Raw genomic sequence first — 20898 nt, 5'->3', positions numbered from 1 at the left:
AAACACACGTTTCAAATGGTACATTACTGCATACATCCTGACAACCATATGTCATATATAATATATTGAGTGACTAGGCTTCCAAACAATCTGCAAGTACTGGAGTGCCACATGGTCATTGTGAACACTTCCTCAGTCATATGGCTTGGCTTCCCTGATCAGGTCTGCTCACTCATGGATCAGACAGCACTTCAGCCATCTTCACAATGCTGAGTACACCCCATTCCAGTCCTCAGTCCATGACTAAAATTCTTGGATGAGTTCAGAATGTATTAAGGACATCCTATGTTGAAATCTTCACTAAACATGCATGATTTGTGTGACGAATGTTTAAAAGGGGTATGTGTGCATGAACAATGGTGTGCAAACATAAAAAAGAGAGTGTGTATTTAAATAATGTAAAATTTCAAGTATACAAACAATGTGGTGTGTTACATCATAATTAGTGTGGAGAATTATATGCAAATATATTTCAAATACAGCAGCTTATCTCAATAAAGCTTATTAATTACATGCTTCCAGTTAAATAAAGATGAATGAAGCATGTTTGTTGGTGTACGTCATTACTTCAATGTTAAGAGCATATTCAGTGCATAGTATTTACCATATTTACTCGCGTAATTTTCCTGCTGTTTTCAGCCATTCTTATCCTCAAAAGAATGGAGGTACAGAAAATTATGCAAATTTCATTTTGAATTTGAAATACCAATGGTATTCCACCACTTTTGCGGTGTAGTACTTTGGCAATCACTGGTATACAGATGTCCTCCTTCGAAGGAAAAGGTTGTTCCTCTTCATGAATCTACACAACCACTCTCTGCTTGCTTTAAACTCTGAGATTCCTACATTGCTCTTCTCTACATCTCCAGCACCTTTCAGCATTTCATATGAAACTGAATAGGAGACTTTTCTTAATTCAGTAACATATTTTACAGTTCTTTTTCAATTTCTGCATACTGGCCTGAGTTTGGTCTCTGAAACCATAAGGCTGTCTTCTTGGCACAGTATAATTGTCCTTTTTCATTTATGCCAGTAGCATACATCTGATGGCTTTACATAAATCTCACATGCTGCAGCATGATAGCATTACTTCCTGCTAATGCGATCACTGTTAATTGAAACTGTGTTTTGCAACTCCCATTTTCCTTACCCATCACTAACCACCATTCACTTATGTATGTAACAATAATTAGCACATAGACCAGTATATGTTATAGAACAAGTGTACAGTCCCTGGCCAAATTAATAGACTCAGTCACATTTTCTTTCATGTATACAGTTTGAAGCACCGTGGAAGCCTAGTACATGCTCAAAGAGGAGTAATTTTGATTCCATAGGTATTTACAGTTGGTAATATGACTTTAACATGTGCGTTATGTTAGTCAGTTGTTTCTTGGGCTGCTGATGTGCAACTGTTGACAGCTTGGCAATATTTGGCGCCAAATATGTAACCCCTTACAAGTGTTTCCACAGTGTTTTTCATCACAATAACTGAGAGGGTAAGTTGTACTGCTCGGTTTTCTTTATTCTCTATACAAGAGTTAATGATTTAGGAATATTAAACTTTAAAAACCAGAGAAACGTTGATAATATAATGACATTTTGATTTTTTTTTAGGTTACAATGTCTGGTGACATAACCCCTCGAAAGGGGGCACAGATAAAGATCCTCACTGAGACAGGAACGTATTCCCAGCGTGAGATTGGTAACAAAGTTGGCGTTTCACAATCCACAGTGAAACGCATTGCTAAAAAACTGGCTTTTGGTGAGGACTTGAATGGGAAACGGAAAGGTCATTGTGGTAGGAAACCTCTCTTTACTGAGCGTAGTGAACGATGCCTTCCAAACTTTTGCAAAAGAAACCGACATTCTACGGTGAAAATAGTAAAAACTGAACTAGAAGCATCTGGGGTACATGTTTCAGAAAGAACAAAACGGCGGAAACTGAAGGAATTGGACTTTATGCCTCATAGGCCATATAAGAAACCATGGCTTACTCCCTGTGTGATGGCTAAGAGATTCAAATGGGCCAGGGAATACAAGGATCATGGTATAAACTACTGGAAATCGGTAGGTAATAACATATAATATTTGACAAAGGGTGCAGAAGAGGATTTTGAAGTTAGGTGAAGTATTTACAAATTTCTCTATTTATTTTCAGGTATGCTTCAGTGATGAGTCAACTTTCGAAGTTCTTTCCCAGAAGGCAGCATTTGTTCGTCGCAGGTCAGATGAGAAATACCATCCAGACTGTCTTTCTCTGACAGTCAAACACCCTGATAAAATAATGGTGTGCTCAGTAATTAGCGGGGAAGCAGCAGGACCTCTTTATTTTGTCGATGGTATAATGTGCCAGGACCAGTATAAGGAAGTTTTGCGCACTCAGCTACTATCACAGATACGCGAATGGTTCCCTGATGGAAAAAAATGTGACTTTTATGCAGGACGGAGCACACTGCCACACAGCTAAATCAGTTAAAGACTTCCTGAAGAAAAAAATTACCGTTATTGTCATGGCCAGAGCGTTCTCCGGATATGAATCCTATTGAAAATGTATGGGAGGTGGTCAAAAGAGAAATAGCAAAAGAAATGATCACAACAAAAACCAGACTCATTGAAAAACTAAAAGAAGTTTGGCATCATAATCCACTAATAAAAGAGACTGTTCAAAGCTGTATTGAAAGCATGCCCAGGAGGATTAAAGCACTAATAGATGCAAAAGGTGGACCTACAAAATATTGAAACTGTGTACATTTGAAGAAAAGTGTTACTTATCACCTAAAATTTTGTGAAAGAAAGGAAAAAGAATGTCTGTACATAGTCAATAAACATCCCTTCTGTAAATAACTGTAATAAATAAGTTGTAATTCTAAGAAATTTGGTAATTAATTTTAAAAAACGTGAAAAAGTAGTACTGAGTCTATTAATTTGGCCGGGGACTGTATATCTCCCAAGTGGTTACTACTAGCATACTAGTGATGAGTACATAGACGAACATTATGCGTAGCTGGCCAAGCCGAGCAGTGTCAACAGTTCAGAGTTGCTACTTGCGCTTCTGTCACCAGATACAAACTTATGATCAGTCATCAAAACAATTGAGCTATGACTAGACAAGCATTATTAAACATAATTGATTTTTTTGGAAATGAACATAACATTTTATTCTGGTCACGCATATGAACTGTGTTAAATAATGTAGCTATCTATGCGTTCAATGATGCAGGTTTCGGAACATGCCTGAAAAGCATTTTTAATGTAGTTGTCTTAGTTGTAGGACCTCTCATAAAACAGACTATAAGTGCTCAGTGTGACTACTTTCCACCACATGAAATGCAGCTCCATCCACATCACATTACCAGTATACTGGAAGTGACAGCTCCAACACTTCTATATTTCAATTCAGATAGGCTGGCAGGTGGCAGTGGAATATACAACTTTATCTTTAATACATACATCACAACAAGAAATTAAGAGGAAGATGTTAGGGCTTCTTGCAGGCCATCTGAGAAAAGTCTCAATGTGTAGTTGAACCTCCAGACAAAAAAATGAGTCACCCTAGTGCACACAACACAGATGAATCGTTAAGCCTGTACAGATGGCGCAGCGAACGAGTCCCATGCTCAACTGCACGTGCAGTGTCTCTACGTGAGCATAAGGCAGTAGCTATCAGTGAGACATTGATGTTTCAAGCAGAGAGTGTACGTCAACATGGGTAGATGCAGAGATGTGACAAGAGTGGCAAAATGATGCAATCATGTTTGGCCGTGCCTATGGCCATATGGTGTGTGAAGTCGCTGGATTTGTTGGTGTTTCGCAGCGGACTGTTCAATGTGTCTACAAGCAGTGATGTACAGGTGGCCACAAATCAAGACGTCAGAATTGTGGTCGGAAAATATCTTGACAGGGGTGCAGAAGAAGCGTTTCATGACTTATGAAACAAAATCGCTTCCAAACCAGATAGGAATTGCTGCAGACAGTGAATGAAGGTCCATCCCAACCTGTTAGCGAGAGAACACTGTGACGGAAACTGCATACCATGAACATTTAGAGTATGTTACCTCGCAAGAGGCCATTGCTCACACAGACACATTAAGCTGCAAGTCTTCGATGGGCTGGAAATCATTAAACGTGGGCAGTAGCTGACTGGCGGAATGTTATGTGGTCTGACGAATCAAGTTTTTGCCTGCATTCCAATGACGCACGTCATCGAGTGCACCAAGGGCCAAATAAAGTATTGGTCTGTGATGTTTTGGGACTGTTTTTCGTATCATGGATTGGGCCCGCTCACTGAGGTGAACACAAACATGAACCAGCATGTTTACTTAAAAATTGCCTTTCAGTCAACATCTCAGTGATGAATATGCTATTGATACCCTGATTTTCTCAAGATGAAAACAGCAAAGTTCTTTGGGCTGGACATGTATGTGATTAGTTTCATGAACACTCCCCCACCCTATTACATCTCAACTGGCCTGCAAAATCACCTGACTTGAACCCCATTGAAAAGAAGTGGGACATGTTGGAACAGCGGGAAAGCACCGACATCAGCATCCCTGCAATTTGGTGGAATTCCACGATCAAAACCTCAGTGAGAGGCTTAACCTGGATGCAACGTACTTGCACAACCTTGTGGACTCACTTCCTAACTGAATCCAGGCGGTTATGAAGTAAAGAGGCGGAATTACAAGACATTAAATGATGCTTGTCTGGATTTTTAGAAGGGGTGACTAATTTTTTTGTCCGGTGAGCTTATTTCGTGCACACACTGTATCCTCGATACATATAAAGAGGATGTTATGTCAGCATTATATTCTGTCAACTAAAAGTTTTTTAATGGCTGTCATGCCAAAGTCAAAACAAATTTCTATAAAACACTTTCCCGCCTTGTCAATACTTTCCCGGGAATTAGGTATAATAAAATGTGTAAGGTACTGACAAGGCGGGAAAGTGTTTTATAGAAATTTGAATATAAGTCAATATGAACAGGAATAACCAACATAGTGAAAATAATCAAAAGTCAAAACAGACAAAACTCTGCATTTCTGCATGAAGTATTGACACTACATCGTATTTTGTAATTATTTCACTTTACAGTAAGATACTCCAGAACTTCACTGGATTATATGCATTATGCAAATACAGTATTAATGAACCAGGCTGAGTGGCTCAGACAGCAGAGCGTTGGCTTTCTAAGTCCAAGATGGCAAGTTTCTTGGCCGTTTGACGAGTAATATTACTTGCATTTCAAACATCCAGCAACTTTACCAGCCTTAAAAAAAGGGAAAGGAACCACCACAGTCTTACGGCATTTGATGGGAGAAAACTCCAGAAGTTAGGCCAGAACTGAATCATACATATATTCCATAATTTAACACGTATCAAGCTTATATTGATCCATTTCACAGTTATACAAATGGAACCTATAAAGTTCAACATTCGACATATATAGGAAAAGGCAAATTATGGAAATATAACGCAAGAATCAAGGCCAACACGTTTCAGTGTCACTAAACACACTGACTATATTACTAGACATTCAAGTGTTTTTTAAAACTTCTGTAGTAAATGATAAGCATTCAATTTAATAGACATTTATGTTTTATACAATGCATAATCAACATAATATGAAACTTGTAATTTTATGCAAGAAGGAACTGACATTTAATCATTAGGTTTAAAAGCCAACCATACACGGCATATTCAAACATTATCAATATCTGATGTTATACAAGACAAATTGTTATAATATTTTACCACATAACAACGCAAGATTCAAGCAATAAGTATTTTAGACTTTAAAGTACAATGATTAGACTTTAAAGTACATTAGTGTGTTTATGTAAAAATATTTTATAGAGGTTAACACGCATTTATATTTTGCCTAAAATAATATCACTCCAGCAATAAGGTATAAAGATGTAACATGATATTTTATTATAATTATCACGCAAGCTTTATTTATCAAATTTTACTGATAGTCTATTCATGATTGTACATAAGTATAAAAGGGTTTCGATTCAACAGAATGAGCAATACTTAAGATACGTGCTTAATCAACCCAAGGATGCATTCTGTCAGCCCAAGGGCATGTATATAATAGACAAAGTTTTGTAATTTTAATTTTTAATTTTAACACAACGCTTAGAAATTTGTAAGTTTTTAGATAAGTTTTCACTGAAAAATTATGAAACAATACATCATGAAGGTCTTTCAGAGGTATAAGATAGAAATGCAAATGTGATTCTGATATAGCTGAGGATGACCTATGAAGGGTCGAAACCGGTCCTAGATTGTAATAGTTTACAAGAAAATAAATGTATTGATTAGGTGGAATTTTTCTTTCCTTTTATGAATATTAGAAGATGAACGTAGGAAGTTGATGAAAGATTTGAACACATGTGAACAGGTACGTTTTCTAATCAGTGTTTAGGTTGACTCGTATTTTCCAATTTTTGGCGTATATTGTTTTGTAAAGTAGATTTTAACGGCAGAATATAGACAATTCGGTTGTTTAAAATATTACTTGTAAATTTTATTTGAGTTTACTGCAAGCAAGTATTTAAACAACAGATTTTATACTGTATTTAACAACACACAAGTTTTCGTTTATCAGGAAACCAAACCGCAATTATGGAATCCACCTGCTGTCCAAGTAAGCTATAAAATCGCACATTTAATTATGAGACAGTGCCGATCTTTCACTGAAGGACCTTTTGTAAAACAGTGTTTACAAACAGCTTCTGAGATACTGACTCCAGAAGAGTCTTTCAAGTTTAATATGGTAAGTCTCAGTCCGAACTATAGATTGCCGTCTAGAAGAGCTCAGTTCAGATGTAGAACAGCAACTGTCCAAAAAAATTAACCAATTTATTGCATTTGTGCTGTCCTTAGATGAAAGCACAGACAAATAGTTCAGCATAGTTAGTGATATTTATTCGTAGCGTGGATAAATATCTGTGTGTTACAGAAGAGCTTCTGCATATAACAGCATTAAAGAACATCATTACTGGGGGGGAAAATACCTGTCTGGCCAGTTAAATCTGCTATGGTAATGGAGTAAACCATACACCCAGTGTCTCCAAGCCAAGTGTTGGGCAGCAGTAAATAGCATGACCCACTATGAGAACCAACAGCCAAGGGCGGAGGAGTCCTTATAGATGGGAAATGGACCCTCAGTGGAGGAAATGCCACTGAAACCCCATATCAACTGTAGTGTCTGTACTCCCGAAAAGCGGCTACAAAAGGAGTCTGTTCTCTATGTAACAAGCAGCCTACAAGTTTCAGCTGGCAGTAGCTCTAAAATGCCTTTGGGAGTGGCGAACCCATCGTAATAAAAGCCTATATGATAAGTGTACTGAAGCCTCGCAAAATGCTAGGGTGTTGCCCACAAGCGATGTGCAGTTCTTGTGATGCTGGGAGAAATGTGAGAAATGGGCGACCAGCAACCAAATACATCAAGATTGCGACCATCAATGTAGCGACACTAACAGGGAAAGTGGAAGAAATTGTACATTTTATGGTTGACAGAGATATAGTATTGCTGGGAATCAGTGAGATCAAATGAAAAGGAAAAGGTGAGAGGAAACTAAAGAAAGGATACACTTTATACCAGGGCCTCTCAGGGTGCACGGTGCAAAAGGCGACTTCGCATGGTTGACCAGAGTACAGACCCCCACTCCTCAATTTGGAACAATATCGCTGTCTTTCTCTTTCCCCACACCTGTCTCGCTCACTTTCCCTGTCTCTCTCTTCCTCACTTGCTCCGTAGCGCTCCATATCCGAGCTGAGTTGAGCCGAGCTTAGCCGAGCAGCCCAGAGATGAAGCGTTGGTCCGATTCTGGTGATGATCTCATCCCTGATTTCTGTGATAGCAAAAGTAAGTCTGATGATGATATACCAGACTCTGGACAAAGTGAAATTCAGCACATTCAAATAACCAACATGCATCCGCCTTATTGCCCGCCTGCAATCAAGTTCAATGGCTGGGTAGCATTAAATTTTGACATTGAAAATAGCAACGAAATTATGTCTTTCATCAATTTATTTGTAAATGACGATTTCCTTGAATATGTACACCATCAGAGAAACCTTTATGCGGAACAAGTTATTAGTGCAGCACCATGTCCATTCACTAAATATTCTGTTTTGCAGATGTGGAAACCGGTCAACGTAAATGAGATGAAAATTTTTTAGGACTAATGTCTGTAACTAGAATAATTCAAAAACCAGATCTGAAAATGTACTGGACAGAGGACAGTATTTTCGGCTTGCTGATATTTTCGAGAACCATGGCACGAAGCCGGTTCTAAAACATATTGTCATTCTTGCAGTTTAGTGACAGCAGTCACTATGAGGGGAATCCTGATAGACTATACAAAATTAGGCCGGTTCTCGATAGGCTCAGCGACCAGTTTTCATACAGTAACATTTAATGTAACGTAGTACACTACAGAGATGAGGGCATTTAAAAAGGTTGGGCTGGAGTTTTAAATCACCCGGTGAGGAACTGGTAGTCAACGAGTTAATGTGTCTTAGAATATTTTGTGATACGGCAAAGGTTAGTATTTCCAAATTATGAGTAGGTGGTCGTTAATTTGAAACTATGTCATTCAAAGTCGGACTTTTGTGTCCCAATGACTTCAAATTAACGAGGTTTTACTGTACTTGACATTCAGCATTGGGCCGCTGACTATAGGGTCTACACCATTACCTTAGGGGGGGTGACCCGGTCAGAAAATTAGAAAAATATATACTAAGCTCTTAAAAAATTAACTTTTCATATAGGTACTGCAGAAATCCTTGCATCGTCAAAGTCTCTATTCAACATAAGAAGAACCATACTTCCCTTTTCAGATGCAACAGAAAGAAATTAATACCAAATATTTTCTTCTTAGAGCCTCCATGGCTCAGGCGCACCGGCCTCTCACTACTGAGTTCCGTGGTTCAAATCCCGGTCACACCATGTGAGATTTGTGCTGGACAAAGCGGAGGCAGGACAGATTTTCTCCGGGTACTCCGGTTTTTCCTGTCATAATTCATTCCAGCAACACTCTCCAATATCACTTCATTTCATCTGTCATTCATTAATCATTGCCCCAGAGGAGTGTGACAGGCTTCGGCAGCCGGCACTATTCCTATCCTCGCCGCTAGCTGGGGCTTCATTCATTCCATTCCTGATCCGGTCAAATGACTGGAAACAGGCTGCGTATTTTCTATACTCTTCTTACAACAATTTTACAAGTGCATCGGCATTCGAGATATTTAAAATGGATCTTCAGTGCACCACTCAGCTCAAGGATGTTTCAGCAATGCCTAAATATGTGTGATTTTTATAAAATATTTCCTCATCACCAATATCCTTGACTGCACAGGCAAGCTGCTAAAGTTCTTTCAATATCTGGTTCCAAGTGTTTTTCTTTCTCTCATGAAACTGACCAAGATGTTGGATTATTGAACTTTAACTTGCAAAACTCCAAGGGTCTGACTGCATCGCAAATCCTTGTTCCGAACACAGCACACACTGTACAGTCAAAACCAACACACATCTCATCTCAAGTCAAAGTTTTCTTTGTTTTAATGAAAAGACTGAGTACGTGTACCAGTATGCAAAGTGTAGTTATTTAATTTTAAAATGTTGTCATCATATTATGTTTGATTATGAAGGCTATGAATGTCGATTTTGCTTCATCGGTCTGATTTCAGCACAAACACTTCTTCCACTCACCCCCCCAACTGTCAATGCGCCTCCCTTACACACTATCACTGAACATCACAGTGGAGGAGGATAGCCTGCGTGCAGGCCAGACATGATTGCACTTTTGAGGGTGCGCTAGTGCAAGTCCCGGCCATCATTGCTTTGGGTTATTGTCTGTTTGATAGCGATTCTCAAATACTCTTTCTCTGATGTAACCCAGTAGTATTTTTATTTACAATTTGCTTTACATCGCACCGACACAGATAGGTCTTATGCTGACGATGGGATAGGAAAGAAAGCGGACGTGGCCTTAATTAAGGCACAGCCCCAGCATTTGCCTGGTGTGAAAATGGGAAACCACGGAAAACCATATTCAGGGCTGCCAATAGTGGGGTTCGAACCCACCATCTTCACACCTGCGCGTCCCTAACCGCACGGCCAACTCGCCCGGTAAACCCTGTAGTCTGGAGTCAGGTATGGTCAAAACTGGACTTCACGGAGGCCATCATAATAGTGATGATTGAGATCCATGTCCAATCCACTTACCTGGGAAGATGTCACCTAGGAAATGACTGACATGCAACACAGAATGGACCAGCGCACATCCACACATTACCAATAACTCTTCTTTCAGTTAACCCAGGTATTAACCAATCTCGAAACATCTCCAGATAGGTTGTTCCAATAAACAGCCCTTCAATAAACTGTGGTGCAAACACATAATCTGCTGTAACATCAGCCCACAACATACTGTAAAATGGGGTGGATTACGTTCCAACTCCCTTGAGAAATGTAGATTTTTCTGAGTCCAGAAAACTATATTCTTGTCACAATTACTGGTGTAAATGGCATACTTAATGCTAAGGAGTACATGCCAATGAGATAAAGGTCAAAAGTGCTGAAATATCATACTTCCTAAGGTATTAGACCCCCCTCATGTCCCTGGCTCTTCGAGAAAAAAGGGAAAAAAAGCTTGCACATAATACCCCCAATGTGATTCTTCACAGAACAACAACAATTCCGCTTCAAAGCAGGTACAGACCAGTGACATGGCAAAAATTTCTGAATAGTTTTGTCCGTCCGACCCGTGCAATGAAAACATTCATCAAAGTCGTGGTACGTCTGTGTTCCATACTTACTGCACCTCTGATGATGTCGCACAAATAGGTAGTTTTGTATGTCCGACGCGCACTGCAAGGACGCATCAGTCATGCGATATGTCTGTGTTTCGTGGTTGAGAATGTCTGCCAGCGTAACAGCATAATTAGCTGCCTTTCTCGGGGGCCCGAGTTCGATTCCCAGTATTGCCAGAGATTTAGGAATGGCAGGAAGGTTGACATGCAGTAAAATGGTACATGCAGCTCACCTTCATTTGGAGCGTGCCTGAAAAGAGCTGCACCACCTCGGGATGATGACACAAGTTTACTTTAGTTAAGAAATATTCACAGTTGCTGCTATTAATATAGCGGGCAAGATCATTAACAAAGTGATCATTTAATATCAAGTAAATCAGGCCAATATAGGTAATTTTTGGAAAGTAGTAGTTTAAAATGTAATAAAAACAATCCATTCATAACAACTGTTTTATTTGTCAACGTATCTAACAAATAATTATTATTATGTTATTGGTAACTACTTCTACGCTGAGCTCAGTGGCTCAGATAGTCGAGGTGCTGGCCTTCTGACCCAAACTTGGCAGGTTCGATTCTGGCTCAGTCCGGTGGTATTTGAAGGTACTTATATACGTCAGCCTCGTGTCAGTAGATTTACTGGCATCAAAAAGAACTCCAGCGGGACTAAATTCCGGCACCTCAGTGTCTCCGAAAAGCGTAAAAGTAGTTAATGAGACGTAAAGCCAATAACGTTATTATTAACACTTATACGATTTTCAGAGACGCCAAACAAAACATACTATGCGTTAATTAAAAAAAGGAGATGAGTGTATGGAATTAAACATTCTGGTAATAAAACCCATTACCTACGTAAATACGGCGAGCTTTCCTGTTATTTATTTATATTTTTTGTTGTGGAACTTCTGGCAATGTGTTTTCTCTTATCACAGTTACAGCTGTTAGGTAAATCCTGATGTGATAAATGTAGAGAACAAACATGAAATATACTTAAAAATAAAGATCTGGCTTTCAACTATCCAAAGAATGCTTCCAGCCACTATGTCTTACATTTGGAAACACAACTCATTACACACGTTAGCTTGTGGGTTGGCACTCTTTCTACAGCATGGCTTTGTTCGGAAGAGGTGGCTTCTGCTTTGCATACACCAACTGGGAATAACAGAGAATATCTCCAGAAATCATTTGTGAATAGGTTTTCACTGTTTATACTCAGAAGTCACTGGACAAAATGGGAGGCTATCGTATATTGGACTTTATACTCAGAAATCACTGGACAAAATGGGAGGCTATCGTATATTGGACACCCCCTTAGTTTTTGCGGCTATAAAATCGGGGGGAAAAAGTGCATCTAATACACGAGGAAATATGGTAATATAGCAGATGTTGCATTACATTTGTTCATATAGCCATCACTAAGTTCATTGATGAAAGAAAGCAGAAATGGTATCAGATGTAAGTTCTTCGTCATTGTTGAATGTGGTATTCCGAGTTCTAATGCCCATCTCAGTGTCTATTTACAGGGTGATTGTTAAACGGAATCAGCGACATGAGAAAAATGTGTTGAATCTGGTGACTGGTAGGCTGATTCAATCTTTGTCACTGCCAGAACCCAATGTTTGTATTTCCTAAAATAAGAGTGTTGCTTTCCTCGGAGACGGCTTCCCAAATCTCTGTACAAAATGCGTCATAACATTGTCTGCCCTGTGTGCGGTCTTCTGGGAAACCAAACAATCACAACAAGCATACCACGATTGAAAAATTATTCATATCTGCTATCTTGTCCAAATTCGGCTACAGTCGAAATTGGTTAAGATGTCCCTCTCTAGCGTGTTTCCCTGGTTATTATGCCATTACTGTCCCAGTCCATACCCTATTAAACACATGCTAAAGAAACCTGTATAGCACATTTATGTCACTCATGTCCATTACTCCTGCTGCAAGGAATTTAAATTAATGTTCCTGGCCATGTTGCATGCATGACGCACCAGTAACAACTGGCCTGGGTAAGGATTTGGAAGAACATAATTTCACGGCCTGGACAAAGCAGTGTGGTAGTGTGTAAGCCTACAGCTACAGGATGGGTCTGCCCCAAGCCAGCCTTTGCTGTAGTTGTTTGGATCCAATCGCACAAGAGTAGTTCATCTGACTTGTTGGAGCTTAATTTTACATACATAAGTTGTGTACCAATGTATGTAAATTAGGTCTGCTGTACTTACATATACAGTTGACGTGTTGGTGCTTAATTTTATGTCTGCAAGTGAATTGTGTAACAACATACAGTCGAAATTTGATATCTCGAATCTCCATTACTCGAATTTTCAGTATCTCAAAGTAACATCAATTTCCTGGCTGTCTGTCCTATTCTTCAGGTGCATTAATTTCTCTATTACTCGAAATTCGGTTACACGAATTTCTCAATTTCTCAAAGAAACGCTTCCTCTCTTGAAGCAAAAAATACTCTAACTCAAATTCTGTACAACATTGACTGTGCAATACAGCATCTGTAGTTTGTGAGGAACAGTTCAGAAGTAAAGAAAGGGTTACAGTGATGCTGGGAGCTAATATGACGGGAGCTGAAAAACAAACTTCTAGTGATCGCAAAATCGGCAAATCGGCAAGCTGTTTCTCGGGTGTGAATTCATTACCGGTCACGTACGAAAGCAACCCTGGAAGTAGTGGATAACAAGCTCCATTTACGAATCGTGGCTGCGTGGTTTCGAACCTGCATACAGAGTCAAATTAATTAATGCTATCTGCTTTACGTCCTACTAACTACTCTTTTACTGTTTTTGGAGACGCCGAGGTGACGGAATTTAGTCCCTCAGGAGTTCTCTTACGTGCCAGTAAATCTACCGACACAAGGCTGACGTATTTGAGCACCTTTAAATACCACCGGACTGAGCCAGGATCGAACCTGCCAAGTTGGGGTGAGAAGGCCAGCGCCTCAACCGTCTGAGCCACTCAGACCGACACACATACAGGATCAGCCGAATATAAATGAGTGTTTCTCAGAGCAATAAATGTTGTTGGAAAGTATGTGGAAGAAAAGAAGGTTGACAGAAAAAACAGAAGAAACTAATGGATTTTTTCCAAAAGGTGTTAACGAGGCATGTTTTTTGTTTCACTACTGTATGTACTGTATTCTATCTTCTAAAAAGTTACTTTAGTAAGAGTCATAATTAAAATGATGCCATAATATACAAATTTGTTACTGTTTTTAAATAGTGTAAAAAAATACTGTATTCAGTACAACCCCGTACATACATATGATTCAATTATGCCCTATATATGCTCAGAAACGGTATTCTCTGTATCTCAAAATTTCGATAACTCGAAATAAAATTTAGCTCCCGAGGTGATTCGAGATAGTGAGGTTCCACTACAAAAAATTAGGCCTACTGTACTTATGCATAGTGGTTTGCAGGACATTCTGTTATGGAAAAGAAGAAAGTTAGACAGTTTACAAATGATGAAAAATTAAAGTTTAATAAGAAAGTGGATGGTAATCCACACATGAAACGTGCGCAAATTGCCCAGATGTTGGACATTACTATGACAGCGTTAAACATAATTGTAAGCAACAAATATAGTTCACATTTCTAAGAATGTTTTTCCTTCATGTTTTACTATGTTTGTGTTCTTAAAATGTATTATTTATTTAATTACAACTGTAAACACTTGTTTCTTTGTTTTCACCGTAATTATTTTTATGTTCAAACATAATTTTAAATTTATAGGCTAACTGTTTTTCATTTTTTAGCAAGTTTCCTCTTTATGGCCATTTTTATGGTCCCCGCAAAAACGTCCTAACCAGTTTTGGCTGTATCGCATTATTCAACTGTTTGTCATTCTCACCAACTGTCTGATATTATTATTGTCGCCAGAACACAATTATTTGTCACAACATGGTATTTCTAGCTATAAGTTACATAACTAAGTCAATAAACAAATAATAATTAGGCATACGGTGACATGGACCACACTCTATGTAGTTATGTTGAGCAATTTGTTTTAAATTTTTCTTTTAATAGCTGCTGCAGTCTCTCGCATCCTAGCTGACATCTATTTTTATCAGTCCAATGTCGATATGTAAGTCCTGTAATTGGCATTGCTCTATTTACATTGTCCCTCCATGATCACTTAGGTCTTACTCTTTCTCCTTTTCCTTGTGATCTAGTTTCAAATGTGTATTGGATGGCTATGTTCTGATAGGTCTATACGACATAACCACCTGTATCAGCACAATCACTTGTCTAGCTGGATTCCCATCTCTCTGACGGCTCCACTTTGCACTCTATTTCAATGACATGTTTCTCTGCAGCACATCACCTCCAATAGTTCATCTCTGCTACTTTTAATTCTTTTGTTTATTTGTTCATGATTATAACCCACCCTATAGAATAAGATTATCAGCAGGAGGAAATTCATGACATACCAATCTAGAAATAAATTTTCACTTACCAGAACTGTTACTAGCTGGAACAGCAGGTAGGTACTGTGTATTAACTTGGAAACACTCTAATGTGGAATCAAAATCTGTATGGTTGTCTGTCATCCCCTTCAGCATCGAATCTTGGATTTTCAAGTGAAAATTCTAAAAATAAAAAATAAAAAGATGAAGTTAAACAAATAACAGCATAGTTTTTTCTCATTTTCATCCATGTTTACTGTTTATCTATGAAACTATACTACAAAACTACTAACCTTAGGAATGACAGGTGAAAGTCTATGGATCATATCTTCAAATTCTGTCAAATTTCTATACAAATTAGACTTTTTCTTACGAAACTCCTCATTTGGTCTCCGTTCCTGAGCAAAACTGTAGAAGCCCTCAGTGATGACAGCACTGGTGTGCTCCATTGCAACATACAGGCGCTGAGCGAAACATAAAAAAATTCAAGTAACAGGTAACTCAGACGAGTAAACTCTCCCTACCTGTCTCTGTTCTTAACACAAAACATACCACAAAGATGATATTAGAAGATATCAGTAGTTAGTAAATACTGAAAGCAGTAGTTCCTTCTATAGAGCGTTCCAACCTTAAATTGCAGTACAGCAGTAATGGGATAATTCCGTCTCTTTCCTTCTCCCATGTTTTGCGGGTAGCGCTGTCCTACTCTAATACAGCGGGTTTGCCAAATATCCGTGAATCAGAATGTTATCGGTTAAAATGAGTGAATATCGTGTTATGTACAGAATTTCAAGGCGCATTTGATGCCGTTAACAAAAAAATTGTAAAAAAATAATTTAATGTGAAAATGGTAATATAATGGAAAGTTTCGCCAAATGCAAAATCTTCATTGCATACAACTTATCATGCCATAACTCCTATTTTATATTCTTTATTTTCCTAATTTTTTCACTGCTGGTAAAGAAACATTTCAGCTCGATGTAGATAAGTTTATTTTTAATTTTAAATGATAACAAAATGCAGTATATGCGTTTATTTTCAGTTATGTTCAGGGAATTTTATGTGTAGGCACGAAAAAGTCAGTCGCTGGCCAGCGTCTTTCCTGTTGAATTTGCATGGGGGGTCAAAGCGAGGCAAATGGTCTTCAGATATGAAAGTTATTTTTAAAACAATCCCGAAGTTCCTATCTTGCTTAGTTATTAATTTGTGACAGGAAGAATATCTCCTTGAATTTTGGTTTCGCGCGTGACTCGGCTGTCTGTCTGGCTGGCTTACACCGGTAGTGATCTCCCAAACATGTGCTTTTAACATTTCCAGACAGTCGCATGCAGTGCAGTGCTCATTTCGTCAGTAGAATGTATAATAGTGATTAAATACATATCAGTGACATATGTACAAATCTTGAGGGAAAGTGTATTTCGTTTGTGTGGTTCACGAGTTCGTGCTCGTGCGTGGGAATCTAATTTCGAAGAAAATGTGCAGAAGGATCATGGCGTGGTTAAAGCAAAGCAAACGCTCTTCGAATATGGAAGTTATTTTTAAATCATACCTCAAGTCCCTATCTCGTTATCTCTTAATTTATGACAGGGAGAACGTCTCGTTTGTTTACGTTTCACGAGTGACTCGGCTGACTGAGCTTTTAAATATACTGGCAGCCGTGTGCAGTGGTGTTCATTTAATCAGTATTATAAGATTGATTAAATAAATATCAGTGATATATATATATATAATATTTAATGGTGTGTGGCCTCCGAAGAGGCCGAGTGCAGGTCTTTCCAGTGTTGACGCCGCTAAGGCGACCTGCGCGTCTATAAGAATGGGGCCTCGACCTGTGATGAATTCTAATGCACACCCAGCCCCCGAGCCATTGGAATTAACCAATGAAGGTTAAAATCCCCGATCCGGCCGGGAATCGAACCCGGGGCCCTCTGGACCGAAGGCCATCACGCTAACCATTTAGCCATGGAGCCGGACAAGATCAGTGATAAATGTATAGTTCTTGAGGACAAGTGAATTGTGTTTGTGTAGTCTGTGTAGTTGTCAGTTCGTGCTCGTGTGTATAGTTCTTAGTTCGAAGAAAAAGTGCAGAAGGATGTATAATGGATCGTCAAATTAAAAACAAACGTTCCGTAGGTAAACTCAGGGGAAAAGAACGCAATATTATAATGAGTGTCCTGGATTCTTTTTTAAAGACTATGAATATGAGCAGCGCAATCAGTGAAACAGCTACAGCTACAGGTTGTTCCGAAAGAACAATCTATGCTATAAGGAAGGAACACACACATGGTCCTTTGCGAACTCTCGAGAAAAAAAAAAAAAAAGAGAAGAACGACAGAAAAATTAAATATGATGAAATTGTTAGAAGTGGATGCGTCGGGTGGTTCGCTCTTATTTGCTAACATACCACCGACATTGAACGTGATCTTGAGTCGCGTAAATGGAGAAGATTCTTTGCCACGAGTTTCCAAAACTACGTTGTATCGCTTCTATACATGATATAGGCTTCCGTTAAGACAGGGTAATAAAGTAGCTTTCACTGAAACCGATGAAATTATTAATTGGAGGCACAGATATCTCAGGGAGATAAAACGTTTGAGGGCACAGAATAAAGCTATAATTTACACAGATGAATCGTGGGTAAATATTGGGCAGACAGTGACAAGAGAATGGAAGGATACGACAGTGAAAAGTGCACGGCAGGCCGCTTTTGAAGGGGTGAGTTCGGGACTTAGGCCACCGAAAAGCCGAGGACCGTGATTTGCCTTAGTCCACGCGGGTAATGAACATGGCATTGTTCCAAATGCTGAACTAAAATTTTTATGCCATAAAAACATAAGACAATTGGGCAAATTACGTGAACGAAGTAAAGAAAAATGAAAGAGTTACGAATTACAGGACGATGTCGACGATGAAAAGTTTTTAATACGACTTTCTTCATCGTCCGGATCATCCTCAAGTTCATCTCCCGAACCCGTTTCATCCAAAGCGGGAACATCAGGCCTTGCAGAAATGTTAGAAGGTGTACGACCAATGTCTGAGAGCAACGCCAGTGATTAAGGCATGTTGTATTTATTTTACCTTCCTACAAATATTAATTTATGAATGAATGAATGAACTTAAAATTACAAAATTACAAACGAAAAATGTAGAACCGTGACGCCCTGTTTGAGTCACACTCGAGCGTGATCTTCACGAGTCGATTTGGCAACAGCGCGCTCCATCTACGCTGTACTGCAATTTAAGGTTGGAACGCTCTATAGTTAATGGTAAAGAATTTGAATACAGTGGAAGTTCATGACAAAGGTTTCAGGAGCTTCACAACATTTTTGTTCACATCTCAAATGTATCAATGTATTTAACACAAATCAGTAAACGATAACATACCTAAATCTTTCCACTAAGAGTTCTTTGTACAGTTGCTTCCCCACTCATAATATGGCAGAAACCCTATAACCGAGGATCCATTTTATCCAAGACTAATCTGCGAGAGTACACCAAAACTAAAATTACTACTACTACTAAAATGTTTTAATTTCGCACTCTGGTGGGGTAATGTGAGCTACCTGCAGGACGACTTCTTCTGTCAGGCCAGGAGATGTATTGCAGTGAAGGTGAGCAGCCATGACCTATAAAAGGAACTGTCCCGGCAATCGTCATAGTAAGGAGAAAGGGAAATAATGGAAAACCATTCTCAGGACAGTTGATAGTGGAACCAGCCCACCACCTCCTGACTACAGAGCTGAAAAGCCATGGTAAAGCCGTGCCCACTGCACTGTTACCCGAAGCTAATCAGCTCAGTGAAAAATTCACAGTAACCTTGCTTGAATGCTGTACTGTAGCAAATACAGTATTAAAAGTTGCGAGCACTACCGGTATTCTTGGTTTTTACATGGCACGAAGTTTACCTAGATATGAGAACAAACATCAAAATTAGGTTTATCACATTTATCTGTATTTAAGTTTTTTTTTTTTTTTTTTTTTTTTTTGCTAGGGGCTTTTACGTCGCGCCGACCCAGATAGGTCTTATGGCGACGATGGGATAGGAAAGGCCTAGGAGTTGGAAGGAAGTGGCCGTGGCCTTAATTGAGGTACAGCCCCAGCATTTGCCTGGTGTGAAAATGGGAAACCACGGAAAACCATTTTCAGGGCTGCCGATAGTGGGATTCGAACCTACTATCTTCCGGATGCAAGCTCACAGCCGCGCGCCTCTACGCGCACGGCCAACTCGCCCGGTGTGTATTTAAGTTAATTTCACTTGAAACGATTCTCCACTCACAACGCAAGGCAAACGTCTTCCCGCGATTACAACCACCTGTCCAGAAATACTAGCGCAATCTTCCGGCATGGTAATGCAATACAGCAGAACCTCGATTATTCGTTCCCGGAAACTACGTTTTCCCGTATTATTCGTTCAAATTACAATGTCCCGCAAGCATCCTAATTAAATCACGTTGTAAAAATCCTGCATTATCCGTTCCTCGAAGAAACGATTTTCCTGATCAACCATCCAGAAATTTCAGTCCCATCAACGCTAAATCCTCGAGCACGCGTTTTTCAAAAAACTGTATCTTACGAAAGGACGGCTACGGCATACTTACGAATGTGTTGAAGTCCCGTCATTGTGGTAGATAGATAGATAGAGAATGGGTGAACCCTGCCTTCACAGGGCTCCACACGTAGGTCTGTGAAGACCCTCTGTGTCCCTTAAACGGGTTTGTCTAGTCCAGCCCTAGTGCTCCTATAATGAATACCAGTGTCCGGATGTTGGCATTCCTGATGTCTTCCAGGCTCATGAAATGTGAGCCAAGGTATCGATGTCTAGTGCTTGCAAGAGCCTCGCACTGACATAACACATGTGCGGAGGTCTCCTCTTCCCTACCGCATCTTCTACACATCGGATCTTGACTGATTTTCATGATGTGTAGGTGTCTCTGTAAGGTATTGTGGCCTGTCAACAGTCCAACTACCTTTCGCATTCTGGTCCTATTCAAATTTATCAGGACCTTTTTATAACTTTGGCTAGGCCCTTTGATAAGTTCATGTGCCTGCCTTTCTATAGTTAACTTCTTCCAACTGTTTAAGTAAGGCTGGTTTGTCCACTGGGATATTACCAGTTTCACACTTCGGAGTGACACTCCCAGGGAAGGGCTCTGGTCCTATGAAAGGACCTTTTGAGCCTTGTTTCGCTAGTTTGTCAGCTTCTTCATTACCACTGATACGTGTGTGTCCAGGGACCCATAATAGGCTAACTGAGCTAAGTTCACACAGCTGATCTAACATCCTTTGGCATTCCCATACCATTTTTGATGTTTTAACTGCACACAGTGCTTTTAACGCTGCCTGGCTATCGCTGCAAATGGTGATGCATCTTCTGTGTCCAGGCATGTTCCATATATATACAGCACAGGCCAGTATTGCGTATACTTCGGCCTAGAAAACAGTAGCGTATTTACCCATAGGGGGAGAGCCTTATCTTAGGCCCCCAGACCCCGGCGCCTGTGCCCGTCTCTGTCCGCGAGCCATCTGTGTACCATGTACAGCCCCCAGACCTAAGACGGGCCCCAGCATCCGCGGCCCACTCCTCCCTTGTGGGTATCACCACTGTGAACTTATAATTCAAATTAAAACTAGACTTCATCAGGTCATCATTGTCATAGGGC

The 20898-nt window shown here is 39.6% G+C and overlaps 1 protein-coding gene across 1 annotated transcript in view; it reads right to left on the bottom strand.

The window, feature by feature from the left end:
• Positions 1-20898, bottom strand: part of hob (hobbit) — a 460559-nt gene that overhangs the window by 365285 nt on the left and 74376 nt on the right. Inside the window, exons 5-6 of the mRNA XM_067142110.2 lie at positions 15532-15702; positions 15289-15421 (exon numbers count right to left, since the gene is read on the bottom strand). Of these exons, the coding sequence (XP_066998211.2) occupies positions 15289-15421; positions 15532-15702 (304 nt within the window). The remainder of the gene's footprint in view (positions 1-15288; positions 15422-15531; positions 15703-20898) is intronic.

The sequence above is a fragment of the Anabrus simplex genome, chromosome 2 (genome assembly GCF_040414725.1).
Source record: "Anabrus simplex isolate iqAnaSimp1 chromosome 2, ASM4041472v1, whole genome shotgun sequence".
NCBI lineage: Eukaryota > Metazoa > Arthropoda > Insecta > Orthoptera > Tettigoniidae > Anabrus > Anabrus simplex.
The sequence above is the reverse complement of the archived record's forward strand: the minus strand, read 5'-3'. Positions and strand labels throughout refer to the sequence as shown.